The sequence below is a fragment of the Protomyctophum parallelum genome (genome assembly GCF_964188405.1).
Source record: "Protomyctophum parallelum genome assembly, chromosome: 2".
Lineage (NCBI taxonomy): Eukaryota > Metazoa > Chordata > Actinopteri > Myctophiformes > Myctophidae > Protomyctophum > Protomyctophum parallelum.
Genome location: NC_139699.1, coordinates 37,308,144 through 37,330,676, shown reverse-complemented (window position 1 = coordinate 37,330,676; position 22,533 = coordinate 37,308,144). Strand labels below are relative to the sequence as shown.

At 41.0% G+C, this 22,533-nt stretch overlaps 1 protein-coding gene across 2 annotated transcripts; it reads right to left on the bottom strand.

Annotated features, from left to right (window-relative positions):
- Positions 1–3,050: 3,050 nt before the first annotated feature.
- ipo7 (importin 7) lies at positions 3,051–22,350 on the bottom strand. Of its 2 annotated transcripts, none has more exons than XM_083792779.1 (25): positions 22,163–22,350; positions 20,014–20,095; positions 16,409–16,565; positions 16,097–16,255; positions 14,377–14,533; positions 13,962–14,051; positions 13,744–13,838; positions 13,561–13,645; positions 13,297–13,431; positions 12,735–12,834; positions 12,568–12,644; positions 12,232–12,348; positions 11,368–11,457; positions 11,074–11,239; positions 9,855–10,015; positions 9,642–9,770; positions 8,679–8,745; positions 8,441–8,566; positions 8,178–8,275; positions 7,972–8,067; positions 7,622–7,842; positions 6,099–6,322; positions 5,205–5,411; positions 4,282–4,398; positions 3,051–4,142 (listed from the first exon to the last, which is right to left on the bottom strand). In XM_083792779.1, the coding sequence occupies exons 1-25, from the start codon at positions 22,244–22,246 to the stop codon at positions 4,045–4,047; spliced, it is 3,138 nt and encodes a 1,045-aa protein (XP_083648905.1). In that variant the 5' UTR covers positions 22,247–22,350; the 3' UTR covers positions 3,051–4,044. The 2 variants fall into 2 exon arrangements, with proteins under 2 accessions (XP_083648905.1, XP_083648906.1); XM_083792780.1 differs by having other exon boundaries at positions 6,114–6,322.
- Between the last annotated feature and the right edge of the window lie 183 nt (positions 22,351–22,533).

Below are 22,533 nucleotides of genomic sequence, written 5' to 3'. Positions count from 1 at the left end.
TCCACCCCTTTGAACTCTCTAACCAAAGTACGTTAACCCAAAACTATTCATGCACACCTCCCTCCAATAAAATCAAGGGGACGCACTTTCAATTAAGTTTAATTAACTCTCTGCATTACGGGTAGTCGGGTAGTATATTTGGCCCCTCAATTGGACGGTGTCGCATGTCACAAAGAAGGTAGCATCAGCTTGTGACGGTTGTTCTTGTTCGCAGATGACACAGCACTGCTGGTCTCGGACAGGAACAAACTGCAGGTTGAAAAGACCCTCAGCTCTGAACTCGGTAGAATCTGCACCTGGCTCGCTGATAACAAACTATCCTTACACCTGGGAAAAACTGAATCCATTCTCTTCGGATCAAATAGTAATCTCAGCAACTATAAGGCAGATGGCTTCTTGGTTAGAGTGGGTGACAATATTATCACACGAAAAGATGAAATTACCTACCTAGGTTCCATCCTGGAGGCTAATCTTTCTGGTGATAAAATGGCCACCAACGTAATAAAAAAAGTCAATCAAAGAACAAGATCTCCTCACTGGTCAACAAAAACACCTTGAAGAACTTAACAGGAGCCCTCGTACAAGGTTTCTTTGACTATGCATGCACCTCTTGGTACCACAGCACCTCAAAGGCCCTTAAAACAAGGCTCCAGACCTCCAAAAACAAACTGGTCAGGCTTGGCCTCACCCCCCGAACCCACCTCACCCCTGCCCACTTTGACAGGCTGGAATGGCTTAGGGTCGACGACAGATTACAGCATCTTGCAATGGGTCTGGTCAACAAGATTCGATACACCACCAAGATACCCATGTAGCCTACCTGTCTAAATACTTCCTTAATGTTAACGAAGTCCACACCCACAACACCAGAGGAGAGGGAGTGCAACAAACCATATACAACCCAGATTCGGCACAAACAAGGGACTAAATTATTTTCGCTCCTATGCCACCAAAATGTGGAACGCCCTACCAACAGTCATGTGAATCCCTTGACTCCTTCAAAACCGCTCTCAAAGGGCACCTACGGACGGCAATTCGAAACTGGCCCCCGTAAAATACTTCAATCAATCAGAAAAAGCCTCGGTTCCAGCTTTTTTGGCAAGCGACACCCAAAAGCAGTCACGTAACCTTGGTGGCGCAGCACTCAATTCATTAATGTATAACAGACCCTGTGTGTGTGTGTGTGTGTGTGTGTGTGTGTGTGTGTGTGTGTGTGTGTGTGTGTGTGTGTGTGAGAGACGGTGTGACACTGTGCATACGAATACAGTATCATCCTTTTTGCATAGGCCTACCTGATTGATTATTGGATATTTATTTCACTCTGAGGTACAAATAACTTTTAAACCTTTTTGGAATTAGTGTTTTTGCTTCTTTTACACAGATATGCTGTATTATGACCTGGGGACACAAATGGCACTGAATACTAGGAATGACCCAAAATGTAGAAAAGTACTGGTAGTGGAGTAAAACAGATTTCCCATGATATGTAGCATTGCAAAGTAAAATTGTACTCAAATACAGACAGTAATGCACTTTGTTTCAAGGCACCATAGTGACAATAGAGCCCGTACTGCCAGTAGGCTACCATGTCATTGTCGAGTCACTCATAAGTTAGTAAGAGTAGCTAAATGCCAAAATTGTAAAGTATAATATAATCACATTTTTTTTATTACTGGATGTATCCATTAGTGAAGTAGTTAGGCTACACTGCCTAATTTGTGGGTGCCGTCAAAGTTATACTATTTCCTGTATCTTTTTTTTATAGTGTATATTTGTAATTGTACATCTTAATGTTCTGATTTGAAAATGGTAGACCCTAATGTAAACAAGTCATGTGCTTATCATGGTTTCGTCCACAATGCAACAGTTTGACTTGTGCTTTCGTTTGAAATGTACACATTTTACATACTGCGAAATAAAAATTTCAATCAATACTGTTCTTTTCAGTGTCACACCACAACACCATCGTATGACTGAGAATAACATGAGCTTCAATGTACTGGTCAGTCTAAGTTATATTTTAAGTATGACTTGGAAGATGAAGGTTCATGCGAGAATTCATGTTTCTAAGCACACCCAGTTAGACTTGCATCTAGCAGTGCCCTTTCAGAGGCAGTAGACTGAAACAGGGGTTATCAAGTCATGGACCCCCAAATTGACTATTAAGCCACAGATCCCCAAGCCAAACGATTCTGCACAAGTAGGGACCCAAATGTCATGTATAGTGATAATATTCAAACATAATGCCTTATAACAATTTTACTTATTTAAAGTAAATTTTTAATTACTCCGTCTCCTGGGGACCCCCACTTTGGAAACCACTGGGCTATGTACAAGGACAACTTATTAATTATGAACTAATACTACAGGGTAAAAAATATTTATATCCAGGTTTGACACTACACTGAGAAAAAAAGAAAGAAAAAAAAATCTGGAGGTTTTCAACAAGTTAAATAACTAGAATAGATTTTTTTAAGACCATTATGAATGCAAAATAAGACCCATTTCACAATCATACTGGAAAAATAAGTCTGAAAGATAAATTTCCCAGAATCACTTGCCAAGTAAATTAATTTAGGCAATCCAGGTTGAGTTTTTAGTCGTTATTGATTCAATGTTGGTTTCATTTTGCAGTGTGATCAATACATGCGAGACTGAAGTTAATGCAACTTTATAAAAGTATTTTTAAACAGCAACTTCATTAAGTTATATTTTTAAGAACTATCAGTCATATTTAAGACCTTTAAGACAATTTCTCCTCTGGAGTCGGCCATATTTTTCCTTCTTAAACTAAATGTCAGATGGTTTTAAAGACCTGCATCATGACATCTGTATACTGTATATTCGCTGTACAACACATCCAGGATATGATTAGGTTGCAGATGTGAGTGCACCACTACGGAAGACAAACCCTCAACAAATGACACAAGACTGGGACAAAATCCAAAAATCATAAAATAGGAAGTCCTATAAAATTAAATCATGCATTTGCTATGATTCATAAACCATAACAAAACATGTCTGTACAAGGAAACACTCAAGGGCATTAATTCCCTTAGCTTTTTTAATACGTTGTTGTATATATAGATGGTTCATCCATACCCCAACCAAAAGCTTGAGACTTTCACGATAAGTCCAATTGTACATGCTTCAATGAAGTATCCAATTGTACTTTCAGTGCTCACAATCAAAATGTCCTCCTGTACCCAAAATGAACACCAAGAGCATTCTCTTTTTCCAATCTAGAATGTTTCCGAGGTTGGCAAAGTTATCTTGCATATTTTATCCTAATCCACACCGTAACCAAATACATGTGACAACCAGTCATTACAGGAGAAATTGCTTGCAAAGTAACATTACAGCCATTTTGTTTTTAAATAGTCTTAATTGATTTAAAAAATTTGCAGTCTGATACAGAAGGCTAGGAGACCTGAACAATATGAAAGTGCTAGTCATTAATTTACAGAGATCAGGCATCACATAGTGCTATGAAGTATCCAATATGCTACATATGAATACAGTTGTTGACACCTTACAAATGCCTCTAGCTGTTTTGCAAGGCTACTCGAAAATCAATAACCTTGGCTTGTATGTACATAACATAATTTGTCAATGCAGGAAAAAAAACGTAGATAACACTACTGCCGGAGGTACAATCCTACCACGGCCGTTTGGCCTAAACGGTTATAACGATGAAATATTTAGTCCTCATATCAATTTCAAATTGTTAAGCCCCTAATTTTGTTTTGAGTGAGAAAAAAAAAAAGTTGCCGCCATGGTATCCCGTCCACACAGACTCTAGAGGACGTTGTTCAGAGCTTTTTTTCCTCTCTTGCGTCGTGCTCAAGTTCTTGGTTTGTTTTCCCCAGCCATTGGTTGCATTTGGTTGCTTTCCCGCATCTTCTGAAGCTAGTATATCCAATTTGACAGATTGAAGAATGACTGAGAAGAACCAGTTCTGGAGCCACTACTTAAGGGAACAACACAAGCTTTTTTCACTTCACTACAATCAGTCACAGAGTAATAAAAGGGAGAAGGGATCACTCAATTCATTCCTGGAGCACTGCCTCCAAAATTGAAATTAGTTGGCACCACTGGCACTGTGAACTTGTAGCCACCATGTTTCTCGATCATCTTGGATTCTGCAAGCAGACAACAAGTAAATAGCCCAGGATTCCAAATCCGGCATATTGGAATTCTTTATTTATTTTCTTTACATGCGTCATATTGAAATTCTTTATTTCTTTACATAATGGAGACGACAGCATTTCTTGGACATACCATGTGCTGCCCGTCTCTGATCTGCAAGTGTGCCAATGTCGTGAAGATGTTTGCCCTGTTCCTCATCAAGGGCTTGTGTGAGTGCCTGGTACCATGCTGGGTCACGGGTCTGGATATCTGCATCAGAAGGGGAAAATGTGACCAGCTCTTTCATACATATATTTTATTATAGAACGGTACGGATAAATGAGCCCATCTCCAATTAAATCTCACACACATTATGACGAGTACTTAAGTCTTCCCAGTTCCCAGGTGATTTAACCTGGGAAGGTTAAATCCATAAAGGGACACTATACAAATATTGATGTGCAGTTCAGTTTATTATTGAAGATTTTAATATTTATATATCCCTATCTGTTTTTGGCCTTTGTGTTCATTGATGCATTTAGCAGGCAAGCATCTAGTCCGGCAGTCGAGGTGGACGGGTGGGAAATTTGGTATATAGTCTTTTTTTATTGGCCTAAAATATTGTCTATATACAATATATAGATAGATAGATAGATTTGTCCAGTTTGTATGCACCCAGCAATTGCACCCCGTAGGTCCGTAGTTTTCAATTAAAAAAGTCTTACGTTTTAATTCACTGTCTCGGAATCTTGCATCCATCTTGGATTTCCCTCCATTGTAAATGTGCAACAGGACCCCTAGCGGCCAGGGTTCTGTTGCACATTTACAATGGAGGAAAATGCCAGATTCCGACTACGGGCCTACAGGGTGTAATTGCTGGGGGAACACAAACCGGACAAGTGGGGCAGCAGGGAAAGCAGCTTAGATTTAGCATTTGTACAAGTTAAGTGTTACTTTGAGGCAGGGATATTCCAGAAATAAGCCATATGGTCAGAATCGACAAATACGCCTAGAGTCTAAATCTTGGGCTAGGCTTTAGTGTTTAATGAAGCTTTTCATTGTTAAAAGTGACTTACTCTGTAGTATGGCTTTGAAGATCTGATACTCATCCACCAAGTTGTCTTCATCATCTACAGCTGTAGTGTAACCCTCTAATGCCGTCTCCTCTGCATCATCTTCCTCCCAGTCCTCGTCATCTCCATCCTCTCCCGCCTGCTTCGCCAGCATTTCCAGGTACTCCTGGCCCTCCTCATCAATGTCATCCTCATCGCTACCCAGCTCAGCTAGGGGTAGTGAAAAAACACATTTCACTTTAACAGCATTGTTATCTGCAGGTCTCCGCAATTAACCTTAACTAAGCAAGCCTTGCCGAGCCATGAGGATCTCCTGTTTCTGTAGTGTGAATTTTATAAATAATCATTAATCAAAGCAAATCATTTAAGAACTGAAAATTCATATTTCAGACTTCCTAATAATTTTTAAGGTCTTAAGTAAAATTAAATTACACCGGCAAGTAAATGTACATAGCAGACATTTGCTAAATAAAATGACGTGTTCGACTTATGAGAGAATGAGAGGCGGCAATGTGAACAATTTAACACCTACATCTGCAAGATTAACTTTACCAATATCCACTACTTCTTCTATTTCTGTGGATTTTGTTTTAGATATTTCTTAGGGCTTTTTGTTTTGCCTTTATGGATAGATGTACAGTAGGTTGACAGGAAACTGGGAGAGCGATCGGGGGGGGGGGGGTAGGATCTACTCTCCATAGACAATGCATTGAACCTTGCCGCTTTCTCAGAACACAGTAGCGAAATACAGCTGCTGGTGTAACTGATTTTAATACGTTTTAATATCCTGCATAAACACTGAACAGAACAGCCCCACCCCTCCCTCAACTGTTCTTGCACGCCGAGAACACACAGATTGAATTACAATACAATACAATACAATACAATGTAGCATACAATGTAGCATTTTACCAGTCTCATCCTCATCCTCTCCATCTCCATCATCGTCATCGTCATCATTCTCATGTTCGGCTCGACATGCATATGCCCTCTTCAGACCATTAAAGAGCAGGATAGCTGCAGGTAGCAGCTGGCCGGCCACCTGGTTGATAGCCTGGGGTCTTTGTTCCAGGTCAATTAGAGCACAGAGGCCGAGAACGCACATCTTCCTGTCATGGAGGCTGTTTGAGGGGAAATTAAATGCTTTCAATATTTCCATAATGCATAAACTAGGAAAGTCAATGTAATTTTTACACTTGGACAGACAGTGGTAGGAGATGAGTTGCAGACTATACAGTAGCTGAGAAATCTTTCATCCTTACATTATCCTGTACACAAGTTAGACATTTTGAACATGAATTAAAATTATGAATACTAAGGTCAAATTAGTTGATTTACAGCAGAGAAAGTGGTCGAGTGTCCTTTTGCCATGTTCACACTAGCGAGGACAAAGCAACAGGCTATTAGTCATTTTCAATGGAAGCTAGCTACATGAAGCTATAATTTGCTTTGTGGTGGGTGATGTGGCACAAATCAAAGTTGAGATGGCTTAACAAAAATCAGTGCTCTAATGGTGTAGTAAAGCATCTATCAACCATGATTTAGTTTTAACATTTTTAGTCCATTTCTTTCTCCCCTCACCTGCTCCGTTCTGTAAATAAACAAATTCTTGCCATTAAACATTTTTCTGTGGCATTTAACGCTACCCTTTCCATTTATGAGTTGTAAACAAACATTAAAGTCCATGAACTCTTGAGGCAACACTGACTCGACAGTACGTCGACAGCAATGTAGCAGGACACTCTTGACCGTTTTTAAACTTTTGTCACCACTAGGGTTAGGGTAGCCTGATCTAAGCAGAGACATTTCTGGCCTAGATGGGAGGGTCGCGCCTCAGAAATGCGCGCACCCTGATTGGATCTCATCGATCTGTCCGTCACCCCCGGCCCCTCCTCTCCCCCCTAGTGCAGCGCTACGTCACATCATTTAGAGCGACGCCCACCCGGAAGGGTTGACTCCCACTTTTAGACTGGTTCAGCCCACGGCTTTTTCCAGGCTTTCATCTTTCGCGCAGACGAAATGAAAGCCTGGGTATCGAGGCTAGGGTTAGGGTGACAAAATGAATGTAGCATTAGGTTGTGTCCACCAATGCATTCCCCCCCCCCCCCAGCTGAAAATGCAAGACGCTCTTCTAAAACACTCACCCAACTCCCCAGAGTTGGAAATATTTTAACTCCATCCAGGACCACATAAAAACACCAGGTGTGAATGAGTAGTGCAAAGTAGGTGCTCAGTGCTCGTCACACTGCTGCAGCTTACAAGATAGCGTAAATATGTGGCACTGACAAATGTGGCATTGTAAACAACTCAAAAGATACACTGCATTCAGGATAACACACCTCGGTGGACAAAGACCTTTAGTCTAAAAGTAATCAAAAACACTTTTCAAATCAAGGGAGTATACTTGAAACAGGACTTACCCAAGGAAGCAATCAACATCTTTGAGCCACTGGGTAATAAAGTGGTTAGTGATGGGCTCTGTGTTGTTGGGAAAGCGTAGATTCTCCAGGGTGTTGAGGAGCAGAGGGGGGCTATAATAAAGGCCAGCGATGGCAACTTGCAAGCACATAGTCCTCAACTCACTGGTTTTCACTTCCTTTGTCAGCCGCTCCAATGCAGCAGCCACAAACAAGGGCACAACCTGCAAGGTGTGAGTTGTCAAGTTAATCACATTTGAGAGTGAGATTTTATGCCTGCCTAACAAGACTGTTATACTGCATGGGTTTTGCTCCAACAGAGGATTATTTGTGTTCTTGTGGAATGTACTGACCTGATCGATGCCACGGCCTTTGCACTGCAGAATGATCACCTCCAACAGTTTAGCTGCATGACACTCTGGGTCCTCACCTGGATCCCCCGTCAGGACCTGTGTTCAATTAAACGGGTCAACTTCCTAGTTCAGCACTAGTCATTATTTAATCATTTGCAACAACAGAAACTACTGTTTTGTGTTGAACCCAAATAGTATTATTTTACCTTCTTGCACATGCTGTAGATAATCTCAAGGTACTTGGTGTCAGACAGGAGAGTATCTGTATCCACTGTGACATAGTTGTGAAGGAGAGGCATCATATCTGAAACAGACATCCATGTATCAAACAAAATAAATAAAAATAAATAAAAGAAGAAAAAGAGGGGGTGAGAAAGAGAGAGAGAGAGATTTAACATTATATAGTTCCAAATGTTTAGGATATACTAGTTCATTATTAAGTAGGCAGATTCTTTTCACATTTGCTTACCTGTAAAGTAGTCAAAACCATCCGCCTGGAAGACTTCAAACACAAGGGGAAGGAGCTGCCACATCTGTGCAGACACCTGCTGGCATGTCAGGCTGTGGGCCAGGGACAGGATCTCCTCATAGAACTCTGAAATATATCCAATAAAATAAAATGGGTCCCTAGCATGTGTTGACTAGACTAGAAGTTGAACACCACCCAGGTGGAATGTGGCGGTACAAGAGTAACCAGACCTGCTTACCCAATACATGTTGCTGCAGCACTGTACCGATCACCTGTAGACAGATGCCTTCCAGCTGCTGCGTGATCTGACAAAACACAGCAAAAGATTGGAGTGAGTCTGCAGTTCTGATTGCAATGGGATGTTCATTCCATAGTTTTAGAGCCAGAGGGGAGAAGAGTCCTTCCTTCACATGCTGCCGTGTTATGATTAGTGATAGCTCATTTTCATTCCATGTCCCAATCATGCACTGTGGAATAAACTACATCTCTCATGTTTTACTCTCATACAACTAAACATTACAAGCTCTAAACAGTTACTAAAACTGTTTAAATTCTTGTAAATTTTTGAGGGGCACTAGCCCCTCCTATATACAGGTTTAATGTTTATTTTTAGTTCAATGTTTGTTTTAAAAACGCCATTAAAAATGAAGGGGAAATTTACATAATCTTGTCCCTAACAAACATTAAATGTCATTAACAATAAAGAGAATTTAATTCATTAGTTTTAGTTTTATTAGAATTTAATAAGTTTGTTTTGTCACCGTTTGTTTTACATCACCTAATAATAGCAACATGAGTTAGACTTTAATATAGTAGCGCCCCTCACTTCACACAGGTGTGATCTTTTTTAAATGACACCTAAACCCGTCAAAACTCTGTCCACCGGGGATAGAGACTCTCCCATTTGCAACTATGCACTGTACAAAAAGATCCATTCTTTACAGTAAGAATTGTCCCTGTGATGCTATGCTTAGCCAAATTCCACTTTCTCCAAGCAGCAGCAGACCCATGTTGCCACAGGACTATTTCTGGAAGCCTCCTCAACCCCTGAGGTATTTTGAAGGGTGTAAAAGAACAGAACGTGTGTTCCTAAGAGTTGGTGGGTGGCTGACGTGTGCTGGCATTAGCATTACAGACGGCCAGAGCCGCCTTTCCAGTGGAAGTGACGTCCTAACAGTGTGTGCATGTGGGTTGTGCTGACCTCTTTGTGGTCCTCCACCACACTGAGCAAAGTATCGATGGTGTTGAGGATTCCCATCGCTGTTACTGCTTTGTCATCACCGCCCTCCTCATCAGGCCCCGTTTGAATCACCTGGTTGAATGTCATAGCCTATTGTGGGAACACAAAGAGATGTCAGCTGCTAAGTAAGTGTGCATTCATAGATGCTATTAAATTGTATATAAGTGCACTTACCAAGTGCTGTGTCATCTCCACAGCAATGGGAGTGACCTCCTCACTGTATTCACAGATCATCTTCTGTATGACGTTGGTGAGATCATCATTCTCAGTTTCCCTGACAATGTGCAGGAGTGCCTGCATCACTGGCCGGATGAAGGGGACGATGTACTCTTTGGCTGAGGAATACGGTGCAATGGTATTGTTAGCAAGAAAGCAAATGAACAATGCCTTTCGAGTTTCTAAAGTGAATTCATGTTTGGTCATTTCCTGGCTCAGCCCGATATTCAAAGGCCCCAGAAGACTCGTTAAGAACTGGGACAGGGTCTGGGAGATTTACCAGTGGATTACTCTATTATCAGAGTTGCCATTACTGCTGTACAATGTAACACAATATTGAATGGTACATCCATATTACAAGAGTTGTTTCAGCCTACTTGCTGACTAAAGGTTTCTGGAGCTGTACATAATTTCAGTTCGACAATTCAATTTCCATGTTTAAAGGAAAGCTTTCATTTTATTCAAAATGCATATTGTAACATGCCTGCCCCATTTAGTTTTCTTTGTGCACAGAAAAATACATAAAAGTAAATTATTTCAAAAACATTTCATATGCTATCAATTTTGTCATGATCGGGCAGCCCGTTGCAGTGATCAGTTTAAACAGGCAAAATAGTCAAACACATTCTTAGATTAATTTATCGGTTTAGTTAACCCATTGATGCCTGAGGCCGAATCTGGGAACGCCTTCTAGGGCCTGACCTAAGGTTTCTGAAAACCTTCCAATTTTGATTCATTGTTTTTTTAAATAGTTATGTTTCTACATGTATAGCAATAGCTGATGAGAACACGTATAGGTTGCACCAGGCATCAATGACCTTTTTGGCCATGCACCTCCCCCCCCCCCCCCCCCCCCCCCCCCCACATTAAACTATAAATTGCATAAGCTATATAAAGATTATATATATGTATATATATATATATATATATATATGCAGCATATAGGCTATACTCTGCATATACTTGCCATATATTGGCATAATGTGTTAATATATTTAAAATAAAACCATAGCACCACCTTTAGCCTTTTCATGTCGCGCACCCCCTAGAAGGCACCCGCGCACCACAAGGGGTGCAGGCACCACAGTTTGGGAACCACTGAGTTAAGGTAATTTTTAAAAATCATGTCATGAAACAGTGTATGCGAGCAGTTAGTTGAAGGTTTCAATTAGCTCACCTTTCTCCTGATTGCTGATGAGGACCTGTAGGGCGATGGCAGCCTCTACCTTAACAGGCATTTCATTGTCGTTGATGAGACAGAGACGTGTCAATTCAAGGGCCGTCTGCAGATTCTGGTCACTCTTGAACTTCACCTCACAGAAGTAATGCAAAACCCAGCAGGCCTGTGAGGAAAAGACAAAGAGTTGAGAAACTCTGCAGGGACAACTAAAAGGTCCTAATAAAGGAATATAAAGCATATAAAGCATCGCTGACTGAGCTTGTGGTCCCACCACTGTGTAATATCACTTACTCTGGCTCTCATGTAGCCCAGTTCACTGCGGAACAGGGGGAAGACGTGATTCTGTAGCATGAACTCCATCTGGTCCTTATAAATCTTTTTCTGTTTAGCAGGAGGAAGAACAGTCATAAGGCATCATCTACCAAATGACCAAATAATGTGGCACAATAGTGCCATCTGGTTTATCTCCCATTTGCATGGAATGGCAAAATTAACCAACTAACCAATTAACCACCTAGAATAATCCTAAAATCCTAAAAAGAAAAGACACAAATCTGTTCAAGACTAAGCTCTACTACTACAGTTTCACTGTAAGAATAAATGACATATAAAAATAACCATAAAATAAAAAGTAATGCTGTCAAAGTTAACGCGTTATTAATGCGTTAACGCAACACCTTATTAACGGCACTAATTTATTTATCGCATTAACGCAACAACAAAAAAAAACACAGCGATTGGCAGGCGGGATGTTGAGGAATATTGGTTCCTGCAATGCACTCCCTTCCCAGAGCCCTTGTTAGCCTGTTAGGATGTTTTAAGTGGAGTAACAGGCAGCCTTCCATTTACATTTCACAAAAGTTTTGCTCGTGTCGTACGCTCCAGTCCAAAAAGAAACCTGTGCAATTCATCCATCCAGACCTAAAGCAAAACCCCCCCGCTGTTAATGTCGCATCGCATTGTAAACAGCTGTGCCTCGTTATAGCCACACACATTTCAAACTTTGCGATTAATTGCGATTAATCGCGCGATTAACTACACAAATCATGCGATTAATCGCGATTAAAACATTTAATCGCCTGACAGCACTAATAAAAAGTAATAACAAAAACTATTTTTTTAAAGGAGTTGTCAAAGAAGCAGTCAAGGCCTCACCTTGAGCAGAATTTCAGCTAGTGAACCTATCATATGGAGGGCACCATCCTTTTTCCTAGGATCAGAAGCAGGCTCAGTGAGGATCTGGTAGCAAAAGCCCATTGTCTTTTGAAGGACCTGAAACAGAACAAGTGAATAACATACCGTATATTTGAATGTACTCCATCTAAAGGTATCTTTGATCCATAGTACAATTAAATAGCACATTTTCCTTGCATCACAACACAGCACCAGATCCATGCTGATGGACGTTTCCCTCCGAACCAACCCACTTGAAATTGAGGGCAAGTTCAAAAGGTTTACCTAGGGAGTTGACCAAGAATGCCATAAGCTCACCTCTTTCCTCTTGTTGCAGGAGGTAAAGAGGAGTGTCTGTGCTGCTGTGGTGGGGGAGATGAAGTCCTCAAACACATCTGAAGGGATGATTAGATAGATTTAGTACACTAACCCAGCATCAACTCTCCTTGATGCATCTCCAAATAGCATTCAGTCTTTCAGCTTACCAAACTTCATGCGGATGTACTCGTATGGGTCTTCCTGCCACAGTTCCTCATCACTGTCCGTGTAACACATCAGTGGGAAAACCACATCCTGAATGATGCCCTGAAATAAAAACAAGCAAAGCCAGAAACGTTTCACTGAAAAGAAAAAGGCACACCGATAGCATTTTCTAGTATATGCTTAAAAACTACTACTGACCCAAGTTATTGACGCAATAACTGATAATTATTTCAAGCAAAGATAAAAAGCGTAGAATGACACTCTTATCCATTTTTGTTTGGCTTCATAGACACCAATTATGTGTACAATCAAGTTCTCAGCTTGATATCAATGTCAGCGACACCCATATCACTGTTGATACTGAAGACAACCAGTTTATCCATAAAACTTTTAATCAACCTTTATTTTTTCAGGAATACCGTTGAGAGCAAGATCTCTTTTTCAAAGACACCCTGATTACATGATCACAACATTATACAAAATACAATATCATTTTAAATAAAGTGTAATAGATCTAACACATCCATCCTATATTTTGTATCTACACACGCACAGCATTTATACCTGGATATGAGGCTTCAGGTTTTTCCAGGTAATGGCATGTGCAATGCCCTGGTTGATATAATTAAGTGTCTGTTGGAGTACTCTGGGGGCCACGTATTGCTTCTCCTTGTACTCGTATAAAACTTTCAGTAGAACCTAAAAAGATAAAAGATCAAAAACAAGCATGTTTGAGAATTACAGCAGACAGCTTTCAGAGACAATCCAGTCAGTTACTGTGGGGAGAAGAATCATATTGCTTTATGCATCACCTGTCCTAGTTCTTACCTGTTGTGCAGCCACTGCATATCCTTTGAGGAAAAGTTCTGCAAATTCGACATATTCTTTGGTTGTGTTACCTGGGCTGCCATATCTGGGGACAGAATTTGATTTTGTTATTTGCACCAAAAACATAGCAGCTGCATTGTTACAAGTGCAAAGAACACTGACTGATATGGCTGGATTAGATACCTCTCAAACAGCCTGGCCAAGATGTGAAGGGCCCACTTCTTACACTTCCACCAGGGCAGCTCAGGCCTCTCTTCCTCATCCACCTGCATGGTCTCCTGTAGATAATATTGACAAGAAATGAGCAGCCAGGCTGTGTAAAACCACTGAGCAATTTGTAAAAGGCTATTTTAGTAGTATTAGTATAGAATATCATGTATGCATGCATTTTCTGTCCTCACCGGAGGCACAGCTCTGTCCACTACAGTCTTCAGGATCTCCATCCATTCGGTCAGGTTCTGTCTGTTGATGAGCTCCAATGGGAGGTTGTACTGTGGACACACAACCAGACCATGGTCTCTTCAATATACAGGTCAGGGGGATTTTATTTATTTATGATAATGCATTCTGTTGAGGAAATAGCACAGACATGACCAGCAGATGCCTTAAGCTGTGCTATTATTGTACACAGGCTTGCTCCTGTGAAGTAAACGGCTTGGTTTACCACCAAAAGTGACACCAATTCACAACCCTGCACAGAATCCATTTCATACCATTGTGTTTTCTCCTGCTGACCGGTAGAGCATAATACTGTCAAAAGAAACGTATAGAAAAGATGGGATGCGTTTGCCCTCAAGCAGCATCAGATGCAAATACCTGGAACAAGGCATAAAGTATCTTGAAGATCTGTTTCTGCACCAGAACAGAGTCACTGGAAGGATCAGGCAGTAACTGGATGAAGCGTTCCTTCAGCATAGGCATAAAGATGTGCATGGCAGCCACCAAAGGTTGGCGCTCATCTGGTTTCTTATATCTGTTTCACACAGAAAAAACACAAAACATACATCTTAACTCATAGGCCTGCTGCAGTGGTGTGTTTTAAGATGTTCAGTTTAGGGATGGCGGTAACGGTTAATTTCCCAGCCGGGTAACCGATCGCATTATCCGGTTAATTAACGGATGTTGATTTTTTATTTTTTAATACCCTGAATGTAATATGCATGTATACATGATTAACAAATGGTATACATTTATCCTCCTTTTAAAAGACAAACAAAAAAGCAACATTTAACAATAAGAATAAATTGTTGTAAGCTTAATCATCAATAAACAAAGCATCAATCTGCACGCATCAATCTGCGGGTCTACCTAGTACAGCTACAGTATATGGGGTCCGCTGAGGCCAAAGAATAAATAAATACAATGCTGTCGTGTCCAGTCCAGATCTGAGCAACCTACCTATAAAGCCACTGGCCACTTGGGCTAAGCCTTTTATTTATTAAGGAAGATCAACGTGCACATCAACATGTTCGGTTTGTTGACTTTTCGCTGACGAGAAAACCCTCTGTCCCCATCTGGTAAACACAGATCTACTGTATATTAGCACATGGCTAACTTGATAGCCATGCCACTGCAGGAAGACTGAGAAGGCTGTAAACGTTCTCCAGGCCAATAATGGATTTAATAATGCCAAGTATGTCTCTCCACTTCATTGATACGGTCGACATGTGTTAATTTCGTCTCGCCGTCACTCGCTTTTAGTTTTGACTGCCGCAAAGCTACCGTTGTGCAGAGCTGAAGCTGAAGAGTTGAAGTACGACAGAGAACTTTGCGCCATTGAGGGGGCAGAAAACAGTGCTCGAGCGCTGTTCATTCAGCCCTGGAGTGTGACAAGCTGAAGTTTGAAATACATCATCATCATCATCATCATACTATAATTCTAACAATGTCTGAGTGTGTGTCCGTGTGTGTGTGTGTGTGTGTGTGTGTGTCTGTCAGAAACAGTGCCGTAACTCCTTACTGCACTACTTCACCAATCACTCCCACCTTTCACACAGGCATTGACCATATGCACGTGGAGGGCGTAACGAAGCCATTTTTTCGATTTGACACATTAATGATTATTAATTAATGTATTAGTCAATTACAAACGCACCCGGGCGCAGTACCCTTCACGGCCACAAGGGGGGGGGGGAGCAAATATCTCACAACGGGTAAGGACTAGTTGATTTAAACGAGCGGTGCAAATAACAGCAATTTTAGGCATGTGTGCAACATGGTAACTGTTTTAATGTATTGTACAGTGACAACTACAGTCTCTGTAATGTTTATGTTGTACTATTACTAAAAAACAATCTAAAATAAAGGGATTTAAGATCAGAACACGCATTTATTGTTATGGAAATTATCCGTGAAGCCGATAAGAATATTCCGATATTTCTTAACTGTCAGCTAATCGGCTACCCATTGACATCCCTAGTTCAGTTAATATCTCAAGGGCAATTTGTTTAACGGATCAATCAATGGATTACTAGGTTTTATTTTAACAAACAGAAGTGAAATAAGGCTTGAACTAAATCCCAAACTGAAGACTTACTCATAGTTCTTGACCAGCTGATAGAGGCAGAGCAAGATGCCCAGCCATCCTGCACTGTTGTCCGACTGTAGATAGAAGCCTATCTTGTCCACAATGGTTGTCCACTTGCCAGGGTAGTCATGCTTGATCATGTGGTGGATGCATGTTGTCAGCTGGACCCTGAGAAGGAAACAAGGACAGTTTTAGGCTGGGGGTGGGCAAAAAGAGATTAGGAAAACAACATGGAGTGTGAGTGGGAAGGAACAAGGATGACTGGTAGATGATGAATTGGAAGACAATCCTGCTCAGTTCTCTCCACCTCCATTGCGTTACCTGATGCGCTCGGGTGAGTGTATGATGGCCTCCACAATATTGTCTCGAATGAACACCCTGTCCTCCTCTGGGATGTTGTTTGTGACCGGTGTCTCTGTGCCTGCATTTTCTCCTTCACTCCAGTGCTGAGTTATCATGTTCTTAAGGTAAATCACACCTAGATATAGACAGAAACATTTGTTTGTTCATATGCATTTATATTTCCCTAGTAGAGGAAATCTGCTTTTCGTAATTGTAGATTTCATGAACGCTTATTCATATAAAAACATAATTGGCCAAACCCATTTCAAATAAATTGATTTTTTCTTAGCATATTTTATTCCACCCTTTCTCTTAGCACCTTAGCTAATTATCATTAGTTGCGGAAAGGACTGAGTCGAAGACACTAGCCGTGGTTAGTCAGAGGTCTAGGTATGAGGGAAACCATCATAAGGTGACAGGATAAAGTCATAATGATAAGATGGCACTTTCAGAATACTCACTCATATTTAAAGGAATTACTGACAAAACTCAATGTGGCAACAGCAAGGTAGTGCATTAATATGTAGCCAATGAGTTGGTTGGTGTGAGCTTTGCACCATTGGTGTCTGAATGTGGGAAGTGAGGACGCTTCACCTACCAATGTATGAATGAATTAACCATTGTAAAGCACTTTGAGCACTTGGAAAAGCGCTATAAAAATGCAATTCATTATAGCCTTTTTTACTTTTTAGGGTCCATTCACAGTGCACGTTTCCCAACTATCTGTTCCAACTTGTTCATTAGTGCTCTCTGCTCCTACTCCAAGAAAACAAGCTGAAAAGAAACTTGAGGTCCTACAATAATGGATTATGAAACAGCAAGCTCTTTATCTCCATGGAATACAAATGTACCCCTCAGGGTGTAGTTCAGATGCTCTGAATGTAACATTCAGGTGTCAACTGGGCTTAATAGCCACTGTAGGCTTGTGGAGAGCGACATCTGAGGGAGTGGGAGGGGGGTGAGTGGGGTGGACGCTGACATCAGACTGCTGACACATGTGTCTATGCCCCTGGCTGGGCAGTCATAATCTTGCCTATCAATGCTGACAGAGCATGCCCCCAATCCCATAACCCAGCACTACCCCTGCCCCAGTGACCACACCACTCCCATAGCCAAGGCCATTATCAAAAAGCTGGCGGCTCATTTTCTTTTTAAACAGGAGAAGACAATATCCTCCACATTTTCCAAAACACATGACTAACTTTAAGTCAACGTGACTTATACTTGGGAATAAACAAAACATCCATTTGCAGATTAGTGTTATGGTGATGTCGTTCCTGCAGTCACTGAAACACAGCTCTGAGTCGGTCAACTTTCAACAAATGGGCTTCAGTACTGAACCAGAACCACATGGGAGGATCCCGTAGCTAGCAACACAGCAGGAACTTACTCTGTGTTCTTCGAAGAGGTGTTGAGTTAGTCTCCAAGCACAGGTCTCCAAGCACACTCCAAGGTATGCCAGTTATTCTGAGAGCCTCCCCATGAAAACCACTGCCACCAAATTGTGATACTTATTACTTGTCATCGCAGATCGAGGTAGGCAATGCCCGAAGACTTAAAAATGTCTTCATGTCTAATTAAATATTATTAATAGTGCTACAGTATATATCTCTAATTATTATTACTGCACACAACTAAACCCTTCAGTCTCATAAGAAAACAAGAAAGTCTAATAACAAGTAGCCTCCCTGTCCAATGCTATTGATAAAGTGTATGCTATCGATCAGTGCCACTCATGATGTCTCTTCTCTGCTGTAGGGAGTCAAGCGGTGTTGACATAAGCCAGGGATGCCATAAATTGGTATCTCCAGCACCATTCTGTGGCATGTATTGTCCATCCCGTTACAACCAGTTACACCACACCTTATGACACGTAATGGACACAGTGGGAGCTGTGATTGGTCAGTCAGACACACTTAAGTCAAGTTAAACAATTTATTGCAATGATATTTCATTGCATTTGGAGGTGTGGCCCTGCTCCAATGACACTGCAGATAAGTGTGACAGAACGAGATGACAAAACTCCCAAAGTAGAGCCTAAAGCCTAAACACAGCATTATTACATGGACATAACGACATTTTAGCCCTTCATGGTGAGTAACTTAAAGTTCCAGAGATATTAAACATGATAAACCACATGAATCCACACAATTAACATGCTGACATGTTAACTAAATGCTATAACAGGAGGAGGCTGAGGAGATAGTTTGATCACTGACAAGCTGCAAGTAGAGGTGATAGTGAGCTATGCTGTCCATGTTCAAAAGACAGCCGAGATTGAACCATTAGGAATGAGGGTGCATGTGTTGGAGATTGAGCCAGGTGTAACTGGAGGGTCAATGAGCATGGGACCATCTTGATTTCCGTGCCTGCCTGAACTACCACGACGAGACATACAGACTAACCCTGTTTGAGGGTCGCTTGGAGTTCAGTTGTGCCATAAAGACTACTGTATCTACGCTAGTTGGATAATCAAATTGAGATTTTTGCAACTTTCTAAAATTATATGGTGAAACTATTTAGATGTCTTTCAATTTGTTCATATCCATCTGTGAGGGGGGGAATCTATTAACCGTCGAGTTAACAGGGGATCATTGAGGAAATACAGCCAGTTACTCATCACTAATCTAATGCAGTCTGGCTGCATTGGAGTCAGATGCACAGGAGATCATTGGAAAATCTTGTTCCTGGGGACAGCTAAGTAAGTAAGTAGCTTCATAAGAAGATAAATAATGTCAAACAATGCTACAGACAAGGCAGTAAGCTACTTGCCCAAGTAAACATGATGAAACATTACATTGTTGTTCAAATACATTGTTGACATTATAAAAGGAAGCGTTGATGATTTCACAAGTCCAATAATAAAAAGCCACGAGAAGACTGCTATTGCAACTAGTTGCCTCTTCCATCATTCAAATTTAAACAATAATGATGAACTCATAAACCAGAGATCCCAGTCACAAAATTGTCCATACAGAGCTATGGCTCTGCTCGGGTTGCATAAATGTGCAAATATAAATAATCTAATTAATCTTAACCACCCCTACCTACACCCACTATTCTGGGGGGAACATTCACTAGAAATAGCCGATCTTGTAGATTTGGTGTAGATGGAAAGAAGAGCAAACCAAGTATAGGGTGTAAGTGGTTATTACTCAATGTGCTCAGAACATAATTAATAGGAAGATATACAACTGTCTTGTACACATGACAATGGATGAAACCCCCTGATATGTAGCAGACCAGCCATCTGTAGAATTCATGATCATTTCTCAAGGGAGCAGTCAACTTAAAATGCAATGGCAAGCTCTCTGCTTGGGTGTCTTAAGACATCTATAAATAATATTGGCTGTGAACAGATCAGAGTTACAAGCACATGAATCACAAGATTAATGCATTAATTATGCAGTCATTACAAAACTTCTGATGGATTATGTTTATGAAACCCAATTGAAAGCGTATGACTCTTTAGCAGCCTTTATAAAGCCGTTTTAATTGTCAAGTGCAAATTTAAGGTTCACTTATCTTGTAGAGATTGTCCAAATAAATAATTTCAACATTTAATCTGGTTTATTTGGACTCACCTGCTTGCCTGACAGGCAAATCCAGCTGGTCAGACATGGTCACTCGCAGTAGTGTGGACACAAAGTTTACCTGGGTGTGACCCTGTTGATTTGAAGAATTATACAAATTGATCAATGCAAGTCAGAAAACATTAGTATACAGTTATCTACCTCCCAAAGTGACCGATTGGCATGACAAACAACTATCCCAAAAATACCTTATCAGCCACACGATTATGCAATTATTATAATCAAGAGGAAGCTGTCTTGATTCATTCGTTTGTGTAAAACAGCCAATTATGAAGCAATACGACTGAAAGACAGCTGTGTTATTGTCTTGTCATCAGGCTGAATGGCGAAGACTAGGTTTTCGCCCATGTCCGTGTGTCCATCCGCCCGTCCACATGCAGCTCATTCTAAAGACTTTTTGCAAAACATTCCATTCCAATTGTGGGGACATTTTACCCCAAAAATGTCAAATGGTCTAGTCTCGTGAAACAGGGTTTTGATATTTCAAAACGAATTTGTCGGCGGGACTGCCACAGCCCTGTAAGCCACCCAGCATGGCAAAGACCTGCCCCTTTTCTAGTTTACAATAACATCATGGCGGGGAGATGTTTAGCTATACATAGAGCTGAATGAATTCAGTCACATGAAATCAGATGTGTGTAAAACTGTATAACAGTAGTATAACTTATGATCTACGCGTTGAGTTTCATACATAATGCACTCATGAGTGCATTATGTATGAAACTCAACGCGTTTGTAGAACATTTGTAGTAAAAGTAATGGAACATGCATGTTCCATTACTTTTACTACAAATGTTCTCGATGCATTGTACTGTGAGCTTCATTTGAGCAGTGTTTGTTATGAACTTGTTATAAAGTACAAAAACAGAGCAGGCAATGGGTAAAGGTACACCTTGTTGCCATCTGTGACTGTGGTACACATTTATCTTTTCTACTACCAATGACCAATCAAGATCCCAAGGATAGCTACAATGTCCCATGGAGTATAGACACCAAATTATCATAATATACCCTTTGTTTAAAAGACAGTTTCGCCTTCTGGCGCATTCTTTAATAATTTCAATTTATTTTCAGCCCTACCACTGGTATTATGACATTGAAGCTAACCTACCTAACGTTAACATACGTCAACTACTTTTCACGTCAACATGAAGACTGACCATTTATTTATATGACACGACATGTGTGTTCATTAAAAACACGCCTGGTTGTCTAATGTTAATGTTTTTCGGTGAAGAAAATGAATGTCATCACTGCTGGATTTGTCACAATGACACGTGAGCAGAGGCGATGTAGCAGGGTTGTGCCAAGCGAGAAGAAAAAAAAGCCCACGGTATCGTCAGTGATGTCACAACTAAGCGTCCTCGAAGCGGAAGTGCTTCCGACTCATGGCCTGCCTTGAACTCATGGCTTTATTTGCTTCAACCGCAAAATTGCGCCGTTAAAGCCTTTATATTTCATCACACGCATATTTTGCAACACAATAAATGTGGTCAAGCCGAAGCGACACTTGAGTACAGGATCATAAGATCAAGTATAAACCTTCTGTTCGGGGCTTCATGAAATTACGAGCTACGCACACCATTATCGCTGTTGGTGACATCACTGACAAATCCCTTTGGTATCCATTCTAGGTGGCTGGTTTTCCAACAAGTAGCCACAGCTAGCTTGCTACCATTTAAATTATCTTGCAGCGGCTCATTACTTAACCCCACCATCAACACAATCACCGTACCCCTCTCAGATAATAAAGTACAATCACAATGCAATGCAATAGATAGACGAATCGCGTTTTCAGTACCAGGAAGCAACACTGACAACCTGTGTGACAAGCTAGCAATTGGCTAGTTAGCATCAGCATTAGCGAGATTTCGACATAATGCTAACATATGACGTGAGGCACTGGCAAGCAAAACAAGCTTGTCATCAAAATAAATAGTTCGATCGTGTCCACGTTGATGATGTGTGCTTTAATCCGTGATTCGGGTGTCAGTAAATATTACAAGGAGACTGTTAACTGATTCAAGTTAACGACAAGCGGATCCTGTCTGCGCGATGATGATCACAACCATCTTGATGTTGTGAGAGAAACGGACGAGGCCTACATTTACCATCATGATCAAACCAGACTTAACTTTACCTCGTTCAGCTGTCTCTCTGCAGCCTCACGCAGGTTTGGGTCCATGGTGCCCCGAAGGGCCTCGACCAGAACCTCGGGATCCATCGCGAAAACTCTGTTGTGGCTCGGATTTGAGTATTTCAGTGGTCTTATCAGCTCCCAGTCACTGCGCACATGGACGCACGGCTCTCCAGTTACCGGCGCGAAAGGAAGAAGTGAATGGAAGTACCCGGATAGATCAGCGCCAAATCTGTAGAACACGAATATCCGCTGTTCATTGGTGCATTATGGGACTTGTTGTTCACTTGGGTGTTGTTTTGTTTTTTAATCTATTTCAGATGGCACACACAGAAATGTGGCAAAAATCCCCCTTCGTTTGGTTTCTATATTGA

Bases quoted from the DNA above. Each gene is read 5' to 3' on its own strand.
- ipo7 (XM_083792779.1), bottom strand. From the start codon at position 22,246: ATGGATCCCGAGGTTCTGGTCGAGGCCCTTCGGGGCACCATGGACCCA. The intron at 6,323-7,621 runs GTAAGTCCTGTT...CCCCTCAAACAG, and splicing joins GATGTTGATTGCTTCCTTGG to CCTCCATGACAGGAAGATGT. The intron at 4,143-4,281 runs GTATGTCCAAGA...GTCTGCTTGCAG, and splicing joins TCAGAGACGGGCAGCACATG to AATCCAAGATGATCGAGAAA.